The 23,143-nt window shown below is 42.8% G+C and overlaps 1 protein-coding gene across 4 annotated transcripts in view; it reads left to right on the top strand.

Annotated features, from left to right (window-relative positions):
- Window positions 1-22,414, top strand: part of IRF2 (interferon regulatory factor 2) — a 46,188-nt gene extending 23,774 nt beyond the window's left edge. For all 4 annotated transcript variants that reach the window (XM_026105233.2, XM_064511026.1, XM_026105234.2 and 1 more), the window contains 7 exons: window positions 2,208-2,307; window positions 2,919-3,095; window positions 5,656-5,702; window positions 9,805-9,916; window positions 13,844-14,008; window positions 19,228-19,274; window positions 21,069-22,414. In XM_026105233.2, coding sequence (XP_025961018.1) covers window positions 2,208-2,307; window positions 2,919-3,095; window positions 5,656-5,702; window positions 9,805-9,916; window positions 13,844-14,008; window positions 19,228-19,274; window positions 21,069-21,380 — 960 coding nt within the window. In that variant the 3' untranslated portion in view covers window positions 21,381-22,414. The remainder of the gene's footprint in view (window positions 1-2,207; window positions 2,308-2,918; window positions 3,096-5,655; window positions 5,703-9,804; window positions 9,917-13,843; window positions 14,009-19,227; window positions 19,275-21,068) is intronic.
- The last annotated feature ends 729 nt before the right edge of the window (window positions 22,415-23,143 follow it).

Genomic DNA, 23,143 nt, shown 5'->3' with positions numbered 1-23,143 from the left:
AGAGACTCCTCGTGTTGTAGGAGGTTGTTGATTAAAGGATTCAGTGATGTATTGAAAATGCAGCGGTAGTAAGGACAGAAAGTGCTTTCTGACAGCAGGACAACAAGGAGACTGTTCCCAGACTATCGTATTAGCTTGACCTGGGGCAGATCCTGGCTGTAACAGGTGGTGTTGAGTTCAGTGATTCACCAAAACAGCTCTGCGGGTTGCAGCAGTGATTCCTCGAGAGAGGATGGAGGGGGCTGAACAGTGCTGAAATAGGGCTCTGCAGGTGCAGCTGAGTCTAAGGAAAAGCAGTGATGCGCCGTTTCCTATTAATGCCATTATTAATAAGCACAGACCCAAGAAGGATATGGGTAAATGTTTGATAATGTGTGTTTTTTGTTTTAGTACAGATAGGTGAAGTCACTTTGCTGAGAAGAGCTTTTGGTGAAATTGAGAAGTAATTTTTTAAATAAAAAGAATGTAGGTAGAACCGGAGCAGAACACACATGTAGGCTGTGGAGTTCATGGACATGTGGTGGTTTTGTGGTCAGCAGTCTTGTGGGATTTCGAAGAGATTAGATATTTGTATAGCTGATGACAAAATCTATAGTTTTTATGTATATACAGTTATGCAGGTCTTCCTTTAGACAACTTCTGCTTGGGGAAGGAGGAGAGCATCTCTGTAGGATGATCAAGTATATAGAGGAGGAAGACTGAAGTGGCAAAAGGGACATGAGAGAAGTGATGGTAACAGAGTAAGAGGAAGAATGAGGGTGTGAGAGCTGGAGAGGGAATGGGGAGGAACATGTTAAATCTGCGCTTTCACTAAATTAAAGAAGAGAGGAGGGGAAGTGAGAAGTGAATAATGCAGTTCTAAACAAGTGAATGTAAGTGACAGAAAAGATTGAAGAAAAGAGCTGAAGGATGACAAAATGCAGGCTCAAAAAAGAAAAGATCACAGAGAAAAGAGGGGAAATAAACCCAACCTTGGCATTTAGTGAAATATTAACCAGACAGACAAGGAAGAATAGCGGTTGTTGAAGGAAGGGGAAAGGGCAAAGGGTTCATCTCACTGACCTTAGACATCTACAATACAGATGCTGAAATGAGAGCTGCCTGACTGGAGTCCTTTGTAGTCAGTGGAGAGAAACAGGCATTTTTGGGGTGTGGTTCAGTTGACAGAGTTCAGGTGGCTGCTTCAGAAAGATGCGAATTGTGCCCTTAAAGTGCTTTTGTCTTACTGCCTGTGAAGGGAATCTGGACAAACTGTGGTGATATTTACAGTGCAGGTTGCCTGCACTGAAATCAGAGAAGATGTATCCCCTTCCCAAGAAAGAAGAAAAACGAAAGGCTGCAGAGCAAATACATTTTACAGGGCTTTGCAGAAATTAACCTAGTGTGTTCTTAGGTAGCCCTTTAGGTCAGTACATAGGAATTAATTCCTGTGCTGTATGGCATAAAACACATCTGACCCAGGATCCATCCCAGAACTGTCACCTCTAATAATCACCAGTAGATTATCTTCCATGAGTTTCTGATCAGTTTCTGAATCAGTTTATACTTCTGCCACATAAGGCATGCCCTGATTTAACTACCTGTTGTGTGAAAAAATTCTTCCTTTGGATTGTTTTAAATCCACTTTTCAGTAATTTCAGAGCTTGTCGCAAAGTTTCTAAACTAAGTTCACCTACCTTTAAACCCATCCCTGCACATGGGAGTCCTGTGGTTTTTATTTTCGCTCGAAAGGTATCTATATTTGATGTATTGAGATGACCCATTAGCTTGTCTTATTAATTTTAGAGATTGTTTTCCTTCACTGTGCTGAATTTTACTAGCTAAATTCTAAATCCCTTGAATTTGCTCTGTTCCTGTGGTTGTTTATTTTCATATTTGATTTTTCTAATCATAGAAGTGTCTGTGCTGCCAAAACCAGCCTTCATTTGAATGTTTAGAAATGTGTAGCACTGCATGTTTTGTCCATGTGTCAACTTGGAAAGCTGCCATGAAGGGGCATCTGAGTGTTTCATATGCTTAGAGTTGTATTCTGCCTTAACAGATGCCAGTGGATATTTTCCTATTGAGTTCAGTGACAGCAGCAGTGTTAGAAGGAAGCAAAACACTTGCAGATGCGGGAAGGGTGTTTTTAAATAAGTGACTTAAAGTCATCAGAAAATCCCTCAAGTCAGTCAGTGTTGGCATTTCCTGTTTGTTTTCCCTTCTAGGAGAAGAAGATTTTTCAGATTCCCTGGATGCATGCTGCAAGACATGGGTGGGATGTTGAAAAAGATGCTCCTTTATTTAGAAACTGGGCAATTCACACAGGTATTGGAACTCTGTTTTCAGGACAGACTTCACTTTGTTTTTCCCTTCTAAAGATGCTCTTTCTTTCTTTCATATCCTTGCTTTTAGTAACACAGAGAGTGAATTTAAGTTTCCAAATCTCTGGGAGGTTAAGTGCTTCCTTCAAGGTCCGTACTCTCCAGCTTTATTGAGGGGCCAGAACTCATTTGCATTGAGGAACACAGTAAAACTTAATTGATTTAAATGTTAACAAGATTGGGTTCAAAACTGCCAAGAGTAGAGCATGCTCAGCGCTTTGTAGACTTGGACCCCTAGGCTCTTTATGTGTTTCTATGGATTTGAGCCAGACATACTAAAGGTAAATGCTGTGCAAGCTTTTCCATGCTGTTGTAGAGTTGCATCTGATCTGCAGTGCCCTAGGTCTTTCTTGAGCAGAAACTGTTAATCTTGTTCTAAAAATGTGCATGAGAGTGAGATCACAGCATTCACTTTCTCTTGCAACCTAAACTATTGTTTGAATGCTTGTCTTGAGAACTGAAGGCTAATACCTTGAAGTTAACTCATGTTGTTATTAATTTGCCTTAGGTTTTCAATTATACATCATATGTACCTAACTTTCTTTTCTTGCTTAGGAAAATACCAGTCAGGAGTAGATAAACCTGATCCAAAAACATGGAAGGCAAACTTCCGATGTGCTATGAACTCTTTGCCTGATATAGAAGAAGTGAAGGACAAAAGTATAAAGAAAGGAAACAATGCCTTCAGGGTGTACCGGATGTTGCCATTATCTGAAAGACCGTCCAAAAAAGGTAGACAAGAGAGCTTGTGAATATCCAAACAGTGTTGGGTACATTGTTATGATTTTGTCAGTGAAAACTACTGAGGATACTGGGGTCTGCAAAATGTGCCAGTTTTCCTTCAGCTGCTGTAATCTCAGATGCTTTTATCCAGACATTTCCCAGAAGTTCGGAACTTCTCTGTGAAAAATGGGACGATGTTCTGTTAGCAGAACAAGATACTTTGAGAGAGGATCAACAAGATATGATCCCCCCCAAATTGGTGATCTCATGTAAATGTTCTTAGTTGTATTAAAGCCAGTGGTATTGTGTTTAGATTCCAGTCCCAGGTACCTAGCTTGTTTAAATTCTGGGACTCCAAGTAAATGGTGCAAAATGGCCAGGGTTTAATATGACACAGTGATACAGTGTAAACATCTGAAAATTTACAGTGTGACAAACACCCTTAACCTGAACCAGGAGAAATTTTTTTCTGAAGGTGGTGTTAATGTGAGTACCGAATTAAAGCATGGGTTCAGGAAGCTGAGAATACCATGGAGAGGAGCTCCTTTATGTTTATCTGTGGTAGCACTTCCAAAATCACAGTGCCCATGAGGTATCCTAATGAACGAAGGCAGCATAGAGCCATATCTGCCTATTCCCTAGCTTTCATGGGAGAACTGTGTCTCATTTACAGTACCCCTTCAGTGAAGGATGCAGATTAGGGGGATTTTAGACCTCAGTGTATTTAACAAAGTAAAGCTTATTCAGAATCTGGAGGCAGACATACTGCTGTCTCTTTTCAGACAAGGATAGAAGTAAACTCATGCATTTTTGAACTGAGTGGGAGCAGTGCACATTTGAGCGTAGCTGTGGCGGATATTGATGCGGCTGAACAGCAAATGTAGAAAAGCTGGTTCTGTAGAAGGACATAGGGATGAAGCTGCTGTGTGGAGTTGGGAGTGCAAATTCAGCATCCTGGTTTTCTATACGAGGAGCAAACTGCCAAGTTTGACATCATGGGGATATATCTCTCTCCTCAGAGCATTAAACCATGAAACTATTTTTTGAGTTAAGTAACTAAACTAGGCCATGAAGAATGAGCAAAAAGGACCATCCTCTTTGCCCCCACAGAACAATACTGGTAAAGCAGGAAAGACTTGTGCTTAAATCCCCAACTTTAGTTTAGGGATTGTCTTGCACATGCCAGGAGAGGAGCCAACTACCAGGTCAATCTCATGAATAGTTGGTTGCTTATGAGATAGAAACATTGACTTATTCCTCTCAACCACAGTGCCTAGGAATTTTGGATGAAAAGATAACTTGCAGTCCAAATGCACGGTCTTGCTGTAAAATCTGATTCGGTTTACCCGTAGCTCAATTTGCTGTTTTTTTAAACTTGGCTCTAAAAGGAACATCTTAAGTAAATGTGTTTGGAAATGAAGATAAGGAACTCAAGCATTTATGGGGCAGAACTAGGCTATGAAAGGAATATTAATCTGGAAAAAGTAGAAAAATTTTGCTTTTACATTGTTTCCGATCTCTGGTCTATAGTGTTTTTTGTACATTCAGGCATATTTCCCTAAACTATATTCTGTTCCATTGAGGTCAGTTCCTCTCATAGCTGTAAGAACTAGAAAAGTTGAGAATGAAAGCTGAGATTCTGGAGCTCGGGGCTGTAGCGGGAGAGGATTCTGCAGCAAGTCCAGTTGCTGTATATCTGTGGTGTATTTGGGGCCTTGATATATTCTCCCTCACCCTTTCTGCATGCCATGTGGCTAAGTTTATGTATGAGTGAGAGCAAAAGAATTTGGCTGCAAACATTTCTAATTCGCAGTGCTACCTTGTAGTAGGGATGGGGGAAATGCATGGGGCACATCTGCACAAACAGTGGGAAGAGCTCAGCTTGCATCAGCCAGTCTCCGCTTACCCGGCAGGGCCTGCTCGGCTCAGAGCAGGGGCAGCAATGTCGAGGCCTGCCAAGGAGCATGAGGTTTTGTGAGGACCATATGTGGTCTCTCTTTTTTTTTCCCCTGCATTCTCAAATCCAGCGTGGTTGCATAAACCACTTTGCATAAACCACTCCGCCCTCCACCCCAGGTTGTAACTATTTGCAAAAATAGTTGTTGAATTTAACTGTGATCTCTTTTTACACATTAAATCCGAGAACCGTTCTCCCTTTTCCTATAGCTGCAATCACAGTGTCTCTCAAATGTGATGACACATATATTTTGATTTTTTTCATTAGGAGTATTTTTCTTCCCCTTCCTTCTCCTTTTCAGGCTTTGTCTTTTAGTTTGTCACTCTGAGTTCCAATTTATTCATCTTATTTTCTGACTGAAATTGCTTCCATTAGTCCTATCAGTGCTCCTTTTTTGTAGCCCTTCTAAAATGAAACACAAAGCCAAAATGTTCAAGGTGAATTTTTGACTGCCCAGGCCTTAAAGTAGGTTTAAAATTAAGCAAAATGACTTCTCCTTTTCCTATGGGTTGCTGCCATTTTGAGGCACATTGTGCTACTTAGTGCATATAGAAGGAGTGGAAGATATCTCATTGTACAGAGGACTGTAAGAAATCTTTTCTGTTGTTGCAGGAAAAAAAACAAAGTCTGAGAAGGATGACAAATTCAAACAAATTAAGGTAAGAAGTGGCTGTTTAATCATGTGAGAGCTTGCGAAAACAGTCTGTTGCAAATTTTTTTAATAGATGCAACAGTATTTTGTGGTGGATATTTGCAAATCTCCCATGCTTGTGGTTTCCTTAAGTAGCTTCAGTTACTTTGGATGTTTGATTTTTTTTTAAAAAACGTGAAGCCTGTTGCAGCCGTGACTGACGTCATCAGCTGATACAGCCCTTGTGTTGCAATGCCTGGAGGTTGGAAAACTGGCAGGCTTGGCAGTACATTTGCTATTTGTTTGTCTGTGTAAGTAGAAATAAAGTAATTATGAAAGGAGTGCTTCTGAACAATGGAGCTACCTTTTGGAGCAATTAATTTGTGTTCATAGTGCGTTGGAAATTTATTTTCATTTAGGCAAGGGGGAAAGTTCTGTCAGACCTGCATGTTCTGCTCATATTTTTTAAGTTAGAATAACTCAGTTGTAAATCTCATCAGTCAATATCTGAGATTTCTTTCTATTCAGAGCATGGACCCAAACTCACATTTACACTTCCTACAGAGCATGGCATTTCCTAGCTTTAGCAGTTCTGCTGAGGGCCTCTTTGAGATGGTCAGTATTAAATACTGGCAGGACTGGGACTTGCTTCACCATTTTCAAACAGTCAATTGCAAAGCTTTCAAGCTTCAATAAAGTTTATGTTCTTTGGTTTTTCACTGAAGTCTGGGATTTGATTACTGAACCCATAGCCTGTAGTAGCATGTAGCAATCTGTGCAACAGAAGAGAAACTCAGTTCTCTGCTATTTGCTTGTGAAAAACTGTGGTTCTCATGTCTGTGCGATACAGCCCATGAAAGCAGCGCTGCATGCTGTGGCCAGCATGTAGTCTAGGCCAGGTGAATGCTGAGGCCATTTTTGGAAAAATTCCTGTATTAAAATTGGATTTGGAAGGAAGAAACTCTTCTGGCAATTGTGACTTGTATAATTACCTATCAGAATACTGCTTTATTTATCTGTGATTTTAAATAGACTTTAAGGAACCACTTTTTAACTATCGTATCTCGATTTTGTCACCACATTTGTTTGTTATAATGTGACTCTGATCGTAACTTGCATTCAGAGGGAGCTAGTACATTCTGTTTGTCAGAGCAGGGCAGCAGATGATGCCTTTCAAAGCTGGCAGCAGCACGTTGCTATTCCCTTCCTTCATAATCTTTCTTTTAGTTAAAGTATTAAATACCTGAAAAGCCGTAGAGGTGCTTGAACAATCTTGTCCTCTTCATTAAGATTAATCTCACAAATACTCATTACTGTGGGAGTTCCAGTGATATCTGGAGATTATTACTCATGGCATTATGCCTGGGAATAGGTGTCTGCAGGGAGATGCTCTCAACTTTTGGGAGCACCTTCCTGCAGCTCAGTTGCCCTGAACTGCAGACAAGTATTACAGCAGCAGTAAGCTGACCTGGCTATGCTTCTAGCACATACATGTATATATACTTGCGAGTGGTACCTAGGAGTGTATGCCAACCACTAATTATATTATGGCCAGTTACCTCTTGTAGGTTTTGAGCTGGGGCCCAGTATATTCCTGACTGTACTCCATTATTCTAACAAATGTATACATGAACTGACTTCCAAATATGCATCGATTTTAAAATAGGTACTTGTTCTGTGCTCAGCTACTATTAGATACACTATTGAATATTGAAGGCAATAATAGGGAGGAAAGGAGGTGGTGAAGTTAATGCAAATACCCATTTTTGAACATTGAAACCTACTTACAATTTCTTTGCTTGGTGATGTGGATTCCTGCAATCTGAATCTCCGTTTTTTTACTGCAAGCCTTGCAGTTATCTTGAAAAGTTCTATTCAGTGAAGATAAGTGGGAGGCTGTTCCGTGATCTACCTGTTAAATTCTGTGAGGTGACATAAACAGAGGGAGAAGCTAAGGATCAGAGGGCAGATCTACAAAGGGACTAGCATAACAAAGTCTAACATTAAGCTCCCCCATGTAGCTGCTGCCAGACCCTGTGGGCACCCGAGGCCCTAAGGTGACCACCGTTGGGGTGGACAACGCTGCCAGACCTCGCTGAGCGGAGTGGTGAGGCTGGGTTTGAGCAGGATGCTCGGTCAGGGCACTTCCCTGCCCATCCCCTCTGCGGAGGTGAGACCTGGACTGTACCAAGTTCCTCTTCTACATTAGACAAGGGCAGCCCCCCTTGCAGATAAGTGTCTCCCACCTTGCAGATAAGTGTCCTAGCCTGGGCTTTTGGTCAGATGGGGCCTTTCTGTTGGAACATGAAAACTTAGCAATGGGAAGAGGCCATAAGTATTTGAGTAGCTCAAATAAAAATAGGCACTTTCCTTTGAAGCAAAGTTAAGAGCTGAGCTGCCTGCCTGAGGCTTAAGTTCTGCCTTGTCCGAGATGCTGCCTGTTGACTGTGCGTGCAGCTCCCCAATCAGACCTTTTCTAATCTAAGTGGTACCTTTCCCCTTTCATTTAGCATCCGTCAGGCATTTGAACACAGCAAAGTTAGGTGATTTAACACTGACTGTGGCAGTATCCAAGTCCCTTTGTGGATCTGGCGTCATCACCTGAGTTCTAAGATGTATTTTTGTTTCTACAGCTCTAACGGAGCTACCAAAATAGTTTTATAACTAAGCCTTAGTAAAGCTAGGCAAGTTGCTCTGCCTGCAGCATTTCCATGGGGGCTGTGGTATTGGCCAAGGGTTTTCAGGAGCATTGCACAGTGCTGGAGGCTCAGGGCCCCTGTGTACAGTCCTAATCTGTCTCTGTAGTCTGTGATCCTTGCTGGATCAGTAGGAGCTCATTTCATCTTTTCCAGCTTTGCACTGGATACTCCAATTCTTTGGCTTGTGGGTTGACACAACCGGTGTGGCTTATCGCAGACCTAGCTGCCATTCTTCTAAAGCTGCTTTGCACTCTTCTGGTTTGCAGAGGAGCCTTGGAACACGGTATGTGTATTTTGGCCTTGCTTAATGGCTGGAGAGGCAGAGACTCGTGTCCAAGGGACAACTCTTCCCGAGTTGATTGCAATTGCAGCATGTGGCATCCAGAAAAGAACTGTCACACTGTCCCCACAGCTTTTGTCCCCATGAGAAAAGTTCATAGGGTTAGTACAGTGAAGGGCTGATGCCAGAAGACTTGAGGCTTGCCTTTGCCCTACACTTGCTGAAGTGTTTTACGCCAGTAAAAATGGGCATGACACGCCATCAGATCAGACTGGCAGTTCTGGCCTTCTCTGCAGATGTCTCTAGGTCAACAGCAATGCAGGACTTCACTTTCAATGTTGGCATTGTTGGCCCAGAATAAGAGCAGAAGACTTTACACTTTGTACCCAATAGTCCTTGTCAGGGAGCCAGTAAAGGGGAGGAGGTTGGTTTTGTAGTTAATCCTTTAAGAGTGTTCATAGCTTCTTAAAGAAATCCTGAAATTATGGAACTAGAACCTTTGCAGTCTCTTCTGAAGGGAGTTTCTTAGATCTCATCTGACTGTAACAGATGTATAGAAATGCATCTTGTGGGCAGCTCAGTGTATGTAGAACAGGTGGTGTTTTCCCAACACGGTTGCCCTATGGTGATGTTTATGATGCGATCTAAAAGGCTGTATTTAGTGTAAACAGTTTGGTTTGCTTTCAGGCTTGCTGCAGAGAAAAATGAAGGCTAGAATTCAGTAATTACTACACAGAAGCTAAGGCTTCCTTCCTTTCAGGGAGTGCTGAGAGATGCAGCATGTTTGGAAGGGAGAGAGGATGAATATTAAATAGAACACTGTTTAAAGCAATGTTTCTTCCTTGTTTGTTCCAAATGTTAATCTCTTGTAGTAAATAGCACACTAATTTCTTGCTCTCTGAAGGCTCACTCTAAATCTGAAAATCAAAAATAACTTTAGTTTCAGAGGGGAAGATTTGGAAATGGAATAAACTCTGGTTTCTTCTCAGAGAACCAAAATTTTCATCTTAGTACTGTGTTTAACAAGGAGCAGTGGGTACATGTCAGGCAGAAGTCATTTGATTTATTACCATCTCAGAACAAAGAGATGAATTGAGTCCAGGCTCCTAAAATAAATCAAACCTGACCCAACTGTACTGTTTTCATTCTAGCAAGAGCCAGTTGAATCATCTTTTGGGATTAATGGGCTAAATGATGTCACTTCTGACTATTTCCTGTCCTCCAGTATAAAAAATGAAGTTGACAGTACAGTGAACATTGTAGGTAAGTACTCCTATGCTTTTCATATGTGCTAAGCATACAGGTGACTTAAAACACAATTTCATGAAATAGGTGATACCAGCATAACCCTTTTGGCTGTGCCAAACTGACCTTTCCAGCAGCATTTTGCACTTCAAGGAACACGGTTATAATCATGCCCACGCTTTTTTTGCTAGCCCAGCCCATACGAGGTGCTGCTTGCAGGCCAGCCCCACGGCCTCGCAGAGGTGGTGAGCGGTGCTGCTGTGGCAAGGCGCGTCTCCCGAGAGCCAAGGCCTTGCCAGCCTTTCCATTCAGGTGGCCTTTCCTGGCATTAACTCGCTCCACGGAGTGCTCCTTAGCTAGGAGGGGATTTTAGCTAATGTCATGTGGGAGTTATGCTGGAGCTGGATCCCTGTTTCCCATTAGTTCCAAGAAGGGGTATGTATAGGGTGCCATTTTATTTGTGACTTTAAATGTATGTATGAAATGGAGGAACTTGGTTCTTTTTACTGGTACCTCAGTAGCAGAGTTAGCTCTTAACATCACAGAGCTAACAGCAGAGATCAGTGAAGACTGTATTTAGAAACTTGTACACACTAGGAATTAGCTGTCATCTCAGTGTAAATAATTGGTTCTTGGTGGAATAATTGGGCTGTTTTTTGACAGCTTTTTTTTTGGCTAAGGTTGTCATTGCAATGAGGGCTCCTAGAAATGTAACCCATATAGCACTTTCTCTAGAATTCCACTTGTCTGCGTACAGAGAAAGTGTTTGAAAAATATGTTAATCTTGTGTTTGCAGAGATGGCAGATACTATGTGCAGTGACTATTTTTGATATCCATTTCTTAGGTCACAGGGCTTTGTGTAAAGTCATTCCCCTCAAGTATTTTTATGTTTTTTTATGGTTGAGGCATTTATGAGTACTTTTCCTCTCTTTATGGCAGTTTATTTAGCCAGCCCTTGCTTTTCTAAGAATACTAGGACATGGGTTTTGCTCCTACTATTGAAGAGGGTTTTATGACTTGAAGGAATAGTGAAGTATATTTCTTGACTAACTCATCAATAAATCTGAAATAGCCCAAGGCTGATACACAGCCCCAGGGAAGAAGCTTCATTCCCCAATGCTTTGTTTTACTGCCTTAAAGTCAAGCAAGGATCAATTAAAACAGTATCTAGAATGTATCTGATGTTATCCAACATCCACTAACCTCAGTTGAGAGTCATTTTGCTGCAGACAGCTTGGTTTTCTGCAGTACAGCATATCCTGAACTCCTGTTTAATTTTATTATGAGATGAATGCATGTTATACCTTAGAAGATCTCAGTAATTTACAGGACAGGACCCATCAAAGGTGTACTGTGAAAACCAAGCAACCTGTTCAGAGGAGCAGAACTGAATTTGTGTGTTACAGGCTTTCATTTTCCCTTGGACTCACAGGGGAAATCTCTGGCTAGCTTCTTCTCCCTTTGCCCTGCCAGTAGGCTCCAAATCTACTTTCAGGAGCAGAACGACAAGGTTTGGGTATGTAACTGTGATCCTCTGCTGTGTAATTACTGGCTTATGAAGTGCGGTGCTTATCCAAACTGAAGAGAGAAATCCTTATTTAGCACTCTGAGCAGGTTTTTAATGTAAATAGGGGGAAAAAAGGCAAAATAGATTAACTCTGCAGAAATGAGGAAAGTCAGCTGGAGGGAGGAAGAACAGAAACAGCATCTGCAACATTTTCTGACATAGTACAGCTTAAGGAAAAGCAGTTGCATTTTGCCCAAGTGAGCAGTATTTGTTGCTGCACTGAAGCTATCTCTTGGGGTGGGAAGGAATTCTTCAGATATTGAGTAGAAAGATAAAAAGATAGCCTGCTCGTACAGTGACTGTGTTGCAGAGGGGTGGGAGGCAATGTTTTGTTCCCCACTCAATAAAAAGCAGATTGCTTCAGAACCAAGAAAGAGTTGGTTACAGTGGAGATGAAACGTCTAGAGCAAAATGGTAGTAATTGTAGTGATTAGGCTTCTTAAAAAAACCTGTCAAGTATCTATGTAATTTTCTATTTGTTGGAATTGCCTCATGAAATACACATCGAGGTTTGGGGGAGTTTCCAGTAGTTACTCTGCACTTCACAAAACAAAATGAAATGCAGCTTTTCCCTGGGAGAAAAACCTACTACTTTTCTCTTTCAAGAAGTTTTGTTCTAGCCTAGTCTAAAGATAACAAGGCAGGAATAGTTTGTGTATATATGCATGTGTATTCATGTATGCATATCTTAGTTCGTCCAGGAAAAGATTTTACCTTTTGCTTTTCCTTAAATCTTTCTATTAATAATCAAAATAATTAGGTCACTTAATAGAAGAATGTCAAGAGCTGCTGTGTTTCATTGCCTGCATTTTTCTACATCATGGGTCCAGAAAGAATATTCTGTCTGAATTTCTAATGACTCAGTATTGCATAGCTTCGTGAATTAACTATGCTGTCCTTTGAAACATCCAATATTGGCCATTTCCAGAATCATATTACCAAGTGGGATGAACTGTTGGTGCCTGAAGAGTCTAGCAGAATAGATCCTACATAAAACTTAAAATAGGCCGCTGCATTCATCATTGTATAGTGCTTTTAAGACTAACAACAGTTCACAACATGAAAATGCATCTGCACCAGTTTTTGTAGCACAGAATCTTTCCAAACTCTGGTTGAAATCGGTAGGAATTTGCCTGTATGAAGATTGTTCCTCTTGGTGTTTTATGTTCCAGTGAAAGAATATCTATAGCTCTTCTTTTCTCTCGGATAGCTGTGTATTCTGGTTAGTCATCCTGTGAGATGACACCGTACCTGTGTGCTGTTCCTGTTTAGCTAGTGGCTTTCAGCTCGGCACTGGTTTGATACAGTTGTCATGTATTCATATGACTTGGGTAAAAAATGGAGCTATATAACACAGAGGAAATTGTCTCAAGCAGCTGTAGAGATCTGGGATTCTGGCTTTCAATGTAATTTTGCTTTGTCTGTTAACCTGCTGGTACCTCAGGTTATTCCACTGTTTCAGAAAGGTGTTATGTAGCATAGTTAATGTCTGGAAAGTGTTTTGGAACACGTGCAAAGCACCCATGCTTCCTTCACTTCATTGAAATAAATAATGTTAATTTGGTCTTAAACATTATGTGCCTGGGGTAATAGGAAAATCCTCTGTTAATAACTAACCAGACTGTAGCTTTCAGTCACAGACCATGAGTATTGCAGACTACAGGTGCGACCATACTTTACTACGTGCCATCACTGGCACTGCAAGGATTTGTAACAACAAGCATGTAATTGGAGGTAAATTCTTGGCAGATTCATGTCGTACATAAATCAGAGTTCCACCGTGTATTATGTGGCCAGTTGTTTGCATGCCAATTCTGACCCATTTGCTCTTATGGTGCCTAATTCACCTCAGAGCACCCAGAGTCCATGGGATGTTGGCAGCTTGCTGGGTGGTGATGCTCTCTGAGATTTGGAGGGGAAATTTGCAGCCACTTTTATACTAGTTCAAAGCCTCACTGGTCCCAGCAAGTGATGTTCTGGTCAGCCTGGACCTTGGCTTGCCAAGGTCTGTAAGTCCTGGTGAAACCCCGTTTCTGGGTGAAGGAGGAGTGTGGCTGCAGGCTTCCCTGTGAAAGCATCTGGACAGCTGGTGTGTCATGTCAAAGGACACGTTTCCCAGGAGAGCCAGGGGAGAGTTAGGCATTTCCAGTGGTCACAAGTGGAAAGGAAATTTCTTTGAAGGTGTTGGAAACTAAATAAATCACACAGATTTCCTTTAGAAGTCCCACTGAAAGCAGATGGCCATGGAAGAAAGTGCTGAGATTGAATTAAAGGCTCCAGGTTATTCAAATACCAACCAGTCCCCAAGGATAATCAATCAGAGGTTCAGCAGGGTCAAGGTATTATGAGTAATGCATGTTTTTTCTCTAATCCCAAGTTGTAGGACAGCCGCACCTTGATGGCAACAGCGAGGAACAGGTGATAGTTGCCAATCCTCCTGATGTTTGCCAGGTGGTAGAGGTGACAACAGAAAGTGATGAACAACCCCTCAGCATGAGCCAGCTCTACCCCCTACAGATCTCCCCTGTCTCGTCCTATGCAGGTAAGCATCCTGATTTTTCTTTACATGCTTTTGGGGAAATGTTTGAAAGACACTTGGCTTGATAGGGAGTGCCAAGGCAGGAGGCAGAGGTCACCACTGGGGAAAAGGGGGATATTCCAGGGTGGCTGGCAAAGATTCAGAAATGTCTATTCTGCTGCCTTTCTTATTTCTAATGAAACTTGAAAACTTATAGTCATCTTTCTCCATTTTACTCTGGGAAACGATTCAGCAGTACACGATCTGAAGATGGAAACATATGCTGCAGTTTTTAGCCCGTGACTAATGGAAAAGAAGCCTTTTTTAGATATAATGCAGAGAGGTCTTTGCATCTTTTATTAGAGGGGCATTTTTGATGGTACAAATGATATGCTGCAAATATGTTGGGTCCCCCTTTCACCCTGAATTATTAAAGATGAAAGATCATCTCTGCTATGTGTTTCCTTGGTGCCTAGCACCGTGAGTGCAGAGTACTAAGGGCTGCACTAATGATACATAGTGCAAATGTGGAGCTGAGGGCCCTGGAAGGGTGGGCCTGTGTATTACAAATAGTCTGCAGACTAGAACAGCCGTGTAGTGACTGATAACAAGTGGTCCTGTGAACAGCAGAGCTGTGGAAGTCTGGCTTCTAACGTCTGTCTCCCATCTGGATTCTCTGATATCTGAAAAGAGGTGAGATAACAAGTCTTTCCCCAAGTCAGGGCACTAATGGGTTCTCTTCTTTATCTACTCCCTTGTTTTCATTGAACTGGTAGGAAGTTAGAGTTTTTGGCACTTATTTGTCCCTTGTCCAAGTCTGACAATGTGTTCAGAAGTTCTTAGGGGAGAACAGACACAAATGTACACGTGGGTACACCATATAGAGCCCCTGCAATCATATAAGCCTTATTTCTGTAGGAAGCAAGGCAAAACCACATTTGAAAGTAGAAAAAGCTTCAGATCCAACCTGTCCTTCCTTTTATCAACATGTTGCTAACTTGCAAGCCTCAGGAGACTGGGATAGAAACAGAAATGTCATCTTTTTAGGCAAACTTGAATATTAAATTGTTCCTTGTGAGATTTATTATTTTACACATGGTTTTGCCTTTGAATCATTAGGTTCAAATTACTTCCAGACACATTTTTATAAAATATGTATGTAAGAATTTTTATCTTTGGGCCAGGGTGAATAGTGTGATGTTCTTTTGAATTGCCTCCAGTGTTAGTCTGACACGTGTTGATATATGATCATGCTTCCCAATGTGTTTAGTCTGTAATGGCCAGAGCATTTAGAAGGGTTTGCAGAGTAAGGCGGAGTGGGGGATGGGGTGGGGGATGCTTTAATTTATTAGCGGTGGGAGATGGGGCCTTTGAAACATTTGTTCTTTTTCCAAATGCTTCTTGCAGAACTTTTCCTGTATATGTCAACACAACAATGGTGTGTTAAGCTCGACTAAAGGATCTGAGTTTTTGGAATGCAAACAAAAGTCAGTACCTAGGTCTGGGAGTCAGAGTAGTTGTTGCTTGGGCTGTAACAATAAGGGGGGATGATCTGGTGACAGGAGAAACTCCCTGACATGCACAAGTCCTGTGCTCTCTCCACTGCAGTCAATGCAACAAACTTGCATAAGGGAAATGAAATGTGACTGAAGTACTTCTGTTCTCCCTTCATGTTGTCTTACTATTTTGTTGGCCTTCAGCTGGCTTAACTTATGTCAGGAGCTGCTAACCCAATATTAAGATAGAACAGACATGATTTTATGCCACTGACATGCCTTTGAATGCATTTCAAGACAGTTCTTGAGGATCCTGGTAACTCTAGCTGGAGGCCAGTAAGAAGTGGAGTACCACAGAGGGTCTATCCTGGGACGTGTCTTGTTTAATATCTTTATTAATGACCAGAGGAGGTGGTGGAGTGCATGCTTATGAAGTTTGCGGTTGACACCAAATTGGAGGCACCAGTTGATTCCAGAGGGACCTGGGAAGCCTGCAGGAATGGGCCAGCAGGAACTTTATGAAATTCATCAGGGAGAAGTGCAAAAAGCAAATGGGAAAGGAGAGCCCCATGCAGCAATACAGGCTGGGGCTGGCTGGCTGGGGAGCAGCTCTGCAGAAAAAGTTCTGGGGGTCCTGATGGGCAGTGAGCTGGATGCAAGCCAGTAGTGCACTCTGGCAGCAAATGCCAACATTAGCATTACTAGTATTAGCAGGAGCATGACCAGCAGATGGAGGGAAGCTATTATCCCCCTCTACCCAACAGTTGTTAGACCACATCTGGAATACTGCATCCAGATTTGGGCCCCCCAGTACAAGAAAGACATCAACAAACTGGAGCAAGTTCAGGAGAGGGCCACCATGGTGGTGGGGCTGGAACACTCGTCCTATGAGAAAAGGCTGAGGGACCTGGGACTTGTTCCGCTTGGAGGAGAGATGGCTTTGGGAGAACCTAACAGCAGCCTGCCCAAACCTACAGGGAGGTTATCAAGAAGACAATTAGGCTCTTCACAGTGGTGCACGGTGAGTGTGAGAAACAACAGATGTAAACTGAAACAAGAGAGAAGGTCCAACAGAATGGAAGAAAAAACTTTTTTCGCCACGAGGACAGTCAGGCAGTGGAACAAGTTGCCCAGAGAGTTTGTGCTGTCTCCATTCTCAGAGGTTTGCAAGACCCAGCCTAGATAAGGCCCTGAACAACCTGGTATGATCTCACAGCTGGCCCTGCTTCACGCAGGAGGTTGTACTAGAGACCTCCAGAGATCCCTTCCCACATGAATTGATCTATGAACTTCTTTTTTAAAGCATGCGTTTGACTTTTGGGGCAGGAGTGAGGATAGGGGTCTGCACAATTTGATAGAAGCTTGAAATTTGTAACACACTTGTGACCGTTTCTGGCTTTATTTTGCTCCACGCAAATCCAATAGGAGAGCCGCAGGAGCCCTGCCTCTGTGCTCATGTATTTGCTGGGTAGAATTGCTTACTCTGTCAGGTGCTATTGCTGAATGGGAGGAAAGAGTTTGACCATAACAACTGTGCAGGAACAGTTCGTTTAGCTCTTCTGAAACAACAGAAAAGTAGCCTGAGGTATCAGCTGTCCTACATAAATCTGTTTTATTTCAAAAACGCCTCTTGTTCCTTTCTGAGATTGCTTAGGCAAATGATGAGAGTGGCCCTTATGAATTTCCTCATATTTCCACTGATGTGTATGAAATCCAATTTTTTTAGTGCCAAGGCTGTTCGTGTTAGCTTCATCTTGCGTTTGACAGTGATTCAAATAACCTCTCTAACTTTCCATACCCGAGTGGCCAGCTTCCCTGTCTTTGCTAACTATAGTGCTATCTCTTGCTCAGCATTTTGTTATGTATAAACATCAAGGATGGATTCCTTTTCATCTACATCACCCTTTTTTGTTGCCACATGTTTCTTCATGTCAAGAAATATCTGCTTCTTGTCTCTCTGTGGATTCCTTCTATTGATTCTATCTCCAGGGCCATTTCTCCTTTCCTGCAGATTACTTTCTGCCTTCTCCCTCCCTCCCCATAGTTTGGCTTATTTAGCCATCTTTATCACCTTGTCACATCTCTCTTTATCTAGGCCGGTGAATGAGAAGTACTGCAGAGTGTTAACTTTATAGGGCTTCACAATTAGATTTAATGTTTCAGGCAGCTTCTCTGCTTACTGCGTGCTATAACTGAGACTCTGAATAGTGGAGGTGCTAGGTTCAGAAGCAAGTCTTTAGCAGTTGAGCTAGTGGACAAGTCGACCATGAGCCAGCAATGTGCCCTCACAGGAAAGAAAGCCAATGACATCCTGGGCTACATTAGGAAGAGCGTTGCCAGCAGGTCGAGGGAGGTGATCCTTCCTCTCTACTCCACCCTGGTGTGGCCACACCTGGAGTCCTGGGTCCACTGCTTGGTTCCCCATTACAACAGAGACATGAACATACTGCAGTGAGGTCAGCAAAGGGCCATGAAGATGATTAAAGGGCCAGAGAGTCCCTCATACGAGGAGAGGCAGAGAGAGCTGGGAGTGTTTAACCTGGAGAAGACAAGGTTCAGGAGGGGTTTTATCAGTGTGTATAAATATCTGAAAGGAGGGTGTAAAGAAGATGGAGCTGGACTCTTCTCAGTAGTGCCCAGTGACGGGAAAAGAGGCAGTAGGCACAAACTGAAACACAGGAAATTCCATCTGAATATAAGAAAAAACTCTTTTACTGTGAGGGTGACTAAGCATTAGAACAGGTTGCCCAGAGAGGCTGAAGGTGGAGTCTCCATCCTTGGAGATACTTAAAAACTGTCTGGGCACGGTCCTGGGCAGCCTGCTCTGGTGACCCTGTTTGGGCAGGGGGGTTGGACTAGATGATCTCCAGAGATCCTTGCCAACCTCAACCATTCTGTGAGTCTGTGAAGGTGGGAATGAGGTGTGTTGGGCAGGAGTGTGGGGTGGGAGGTGTTGCTGGGAGGCTGCTGGGAACAGTGAGCGCTAGCTGTGGATGGGGCCTTACTTGAGGAAAAGAGGAGTGTGAGTGTGTGTGCATGCACGCGCGTGTGTGTGGTGTGCTCTGGCAGAGATGTTGAGCAGTGTGCACGGAGGTGGGTGATGGGGCCATGGTACTCAGGAGATAACAGCATCCCTATGTGCTTGAGTGGGGTGGAGGGTTGAGAAATATGCTGGGGCGCTGGGCAAGGGTGATGGAAAACAAAATGAGCAAGGTATAACAACAGTGATAAAGTGCAAGAAGTGACAACAAGCCTTTGAGACAGCAGGCTGAGATAACAGTTTATGAAACAAAAACACACTTATCTCCTCTGGGGTGGAGTTGTTTCTTGCTTTGCAGGGAGATAAAAATACGGATTTGGAAAGGACTTTACCTTTAGCCAGGCCTCAAGCTGCCAAGAGAGGGTAAGGGAGAGAGGGCATTCCCTGCTTGTGGGACTCTGCCCAGGAGAGAGATCTTTCTTCTGCCCAGAAATATAAGCTGTAATATAGATCCACTTCTCCCGCCTCCACTGCTGTGTTTTCCAGGGTGTATCCATACTGACTGTGCTAACCAGGTGAACTCAGCCTAATTGTTCACTGAAGCTGTGTTGCCTAGCCTTTAGATGACTGTGGCAGAGGGTCCGTGCTTTTCTGTTGTTTTCTGATTATTTGGCTTGACTCTGTTTGATTGTACTTGTTTGAAGTTTAGGTGGGTTTTGCAGATAGAATAACATGAGTTTCATTTTTACTTCTATTTTGTTTGACAGAAAGTGAAACGACCGACAGCGTTCCAAGCGATGAAGAAAATGCAGAGGTAAGTGCTTTTTGGATTGTTAGCACTTCTGAGCAAATTCTCAAAAACAATGTCCTGAGTTACTCTTTACCACTTCTCCACTTGCAAACATGGCTACCAGTGCATTTTAGTAATAGCTGGGGAAGAAAAACAAACTAGGAAGGTTCAAGGGAGACAAACGTTTGGATGATTGTCTAGCGGAATTAATGTCTATATGACTTCCTCAGATTAATTCACATGAGAAAATATATCATATTCTGGAGAACCAGAACTATGAGCAGTGCCAGCTAGTTTGTTAATATGAAGCAAACCAGTTGGCTTTGTCATGTGCATGTAAGTGTGTATATGTGTGTGCTCTTCATGCATTGACCTTGTTGGGTAGTGAGTGTTTTGTCTTTGTTGCAAGCATACTCCTTTTGTTTTCCTTAAATGGCATGTGGACTCACACAATTGGAGGAAATGGCTACACATATGATAGAATGCAACTTGAATGAGGTATGTGAGGCAAAAAGCTTTCCTGAGAAGTCAGTTGGGTATTGCTGAATGAAAGGAATCCATGGAGAAAGTACTCACTCACCCTGTGAATGTTTTTTGAGCTGTGCCTTTGCAAAAGCAGCAGCCACCTTTTCTTTGTGGCTGCCATCAGGACTGGACCTGTCAATCTGCATGAGTATTTAGAGGCTGGGGGAAGCTCACTGAAGACTGGACTTCAGCACTCAGGCTCCCTGTGCTTCAGCTGCATTTTTGCAAAAGGCCTCTTGCAAATCCCCATCTTGCTGTGTTCCCCCAAAACGCCTCTGAATCCTTCTACTTGGAGTACTGAGGGTTGCACAGTTGTGTGCTAACCCTCTTGGGTTTGTCAGTCATGTCTTGGTTAGGGTGGAGCCTGCATGCAAACTGCTGATAATGGCTTTTTCAATGACTGTCACATCGCTGAAATTCTGCAAGAGACAGAAAAAGAGGTCTTTGCAGGACAGAGGCTAGGTTAGCACTTGGCATCTGCTACCTGCTACTGGTGCAGTTTTAGCAGCATTTCTTCCCCTGCCCTGTACCAGAGGGCTGTATGGGCTGTCATTTTTCCCTGCTTCCATGGGCAGATGAAAAACAAGCTCAGTGAGACTCCCCAGGAGGGTTTGTATAGCCAGGAAGAGAGAGGGGGAGTGGGAATCTTCTAGCTCGCTTGGCCAGTCATGGCTGAGGCAGCGAGTCCCCTGGCTCCGCACGTGCAGCGAGGACCCTCCTCTGACAGAACATGCCGTTGTGGCATGTGTGCTGGGGAAAGAAGCAGGTGCTCGTCTTTGCTTGGCAAACCTCACCCCGTCACAGTGGGCACACTATCAGGTGACACTGGTTTTCCCAGCAGCCTTACCTGCTGCTGTTGGACTTTGTGCTGACAGTTTTAGGTGGTGCTGTTTGAAAGGTGTGAAGTCTCTGTGGGCTGCCTACTGGCAGGAGGATGCTCTCTCTGGTAATGGAGGAAACCTTTCCATTTGAAGCTCTGAGCTTCTGGCATCTGTGTCCATTTTTGTCCTCAGCATACTGAGAATAAGGCTTTCATTTTCGATCAGGAGAGTAGGCAGAGTCGCTTGAGTGCTGTACAGACAACAGAGTTAAGACACAAGATTTCGGAAAGGGAGAAGTGGCTGAGAGCAAAGGCATGCAAAGCCAGCAGCTAGAGTCTCAGGGTGTAGTGACAGGGTAACTCCTATGCAGTTTGTGGACGTTCCTGTCTTCATCTTGTTCCTTGCAGCACTTCAGCAAGTCACGTTCACTCACATAATGTTTATTCCTTCCTTTTTTTCCCCTTTTTTTTAGGGACGACTTCATTGGCAGAAGAAAAACATTGAAGGCAAACAATATCTGAGCAATCTGGGAATGAGGAACACTTCTCATATGCTTCCCAGCATGGCTACTTTTGTAGCCAACAAGCCTGACCTCCAGGTCACCATCAAAGAAGAAAGCTGCCCACTGCCTTACAACAGCTCCTGGCCCCCCTTCCCAGACCTCCCTCTGCCACAAGTAGTGTCCACAGCCTCCACTAGCAGCAGCCGACCAGACCGCGAGACACGGGCTAGCGTCATCAAGAAAACGTCAGATATCACCCAGTCGAGAGTCAAGAGCTGCTAAGCCTTCGACAGTGTGTTTTTTAGCTTTGTTTTGTTTGGTTTTGTATTTTATGTTTATCTAGGAGAGGCTCATCCCTTGACGCACATTAGACAAATCTAAGGTGAAGCCTTGGCAATAGAAAACATTGTGTCCGACTCCGGTGCCGGAGTGTTTTTAACTCAGGACTCCAGCCATCAGTATGTACACCTGAATCCAGACGGACTTCCAAGGTTACTACGTAGGAAAAAAACAAGAACTTTGGCCCACTTGCAGGTTCCAGTGCTTCATAAGAGGACCAACCGACCACAAGGGAAGTGGTACTGCTGCGCTTCTTGCTGTCAAGGCTGTGATGGAACTGAAAGCCTCAGAATGGAAGAGAAAATGTGAACTAGCTGGAATATTTTTTAAATAAAAAAAGCCTATTGTGAATATTGTACATAGTGCAGTACTAGCAACGTTGCAGTCTGCTTCTGCACCTTATTAAGAAAGCACTTACGAAAAGCCTTTTATTACCTTGCTCTAATTAATGGCACATTGAACGTCCCTCCCCACCTGTATTCTTTTCCAAGGCTATTCTTGCTAAAGTGTCTTTAAAGAATAGAGAAAAGGAAAGGAAGGTAGAACTTCCCATGTGGATTTCATACATTTTAAGACTGCTTTTCTCATGTTTGTTTCTAATCTGCTATGCTTGAATGCCGCGTGGTACAATAGGAAGAAAAAAAACTATTACAGAGATATTATGCAAATTCCCAGATTTAAAAAAGAAGAAGAAAAATACTCTAATTCTAACCAGAGCAAGCTTTTTTATTTTTTATACAGGGGAATATTTTATTCAAAGTAAAATTCTAAAGTGAATATAATTTTTTTTAATCTTTTCTACAGCAAATTTATAATTTTAAGATTCAGTCCTTGGTTATCAGCAGTTATTACATCCTTGTGGCACATTTTTTTTTTTTTAATTTTGTAAAGGTGAAATAGCTTTTATGAGCTCATGTAGCAATCAGATTATCCTGTGGATTGATAATAAATATGGTATATAGTTAAATTTTTAATAATCCTCTTGTTTGTCTCTCTTTTTTAATCCTACAGAAGCCCCAGCTGGCTTGATAGGTGAACGTGAGTGACCTCTCAGAGTGAACAATTAGCATGAGCCTTCTTTACAATTTCTGCAGTACCCATCTAACAAAATGGGAAGTACTTGAGGCAGCTCACCAGAGATGGAAAGAGGAACTAGAGCTTAAAGGCAACATATTCAAGTTTGGCCTCAAGTGCAGCAGCCCAGGAGTCAGGGAACCTCTTCTGCTGTTACTCTGTGGTCGGTTCTTGGGCAAGTCACTTCATGGAAGGGTTCTCAAGAAACCATTTAGTCCATCTCCAGCCCAAAGCAGGTTCAGCTGTGCTTGCCCCATTCCTGGTAGATATTTTGTTTAGCTTGCTCTCAGTTTCCTTGTCTGTAAGATTCTCTTTTTACAGAGTTTCAAGCAATAACTCCTTATTAATGGAATGAATCAGAAGTCAAGTAAACATGCTTCGAGTAAGCATTCCCCAAGGCTTTCAACATCCAGCACACGATGGCAAGTTCTGATTCCTCTGGGCCTTTGAGGGAGGCTGTTGAGTATTCAAATAAGGGTGCGTAGTGGCTTGTGTGCTGGTGGTGGGCAGACCATGCCCTTGGCGTTGGCATTGGTAGAAGTTGAGACCACTTAGCATCTTGCAGTTTTTCAGGCTGTTGGTAGTTAAAAGGATTGATTGCGGTATGCAAAATACTTGGACTCAAAGTGTTC

Source organism: Dromaius novaehollandiae, chromosome 4 (assembly GCF_036370855.1).
Source record: "Dromaius novaehollandiae isolate bDroNov1 chromosome 4, bDroNov1.hap1, whole genome shotgun sequence".
Taxonomy (NCBI): Eukaryota; Metazoa; Chordata; class Aves; order Casuariiformes; family Dromaiidae; genus Dromaius; species Dromaius novaehollandiae.
This window is presented reverse-complemented; position numbering and strand designations above follow the sequence as displayed.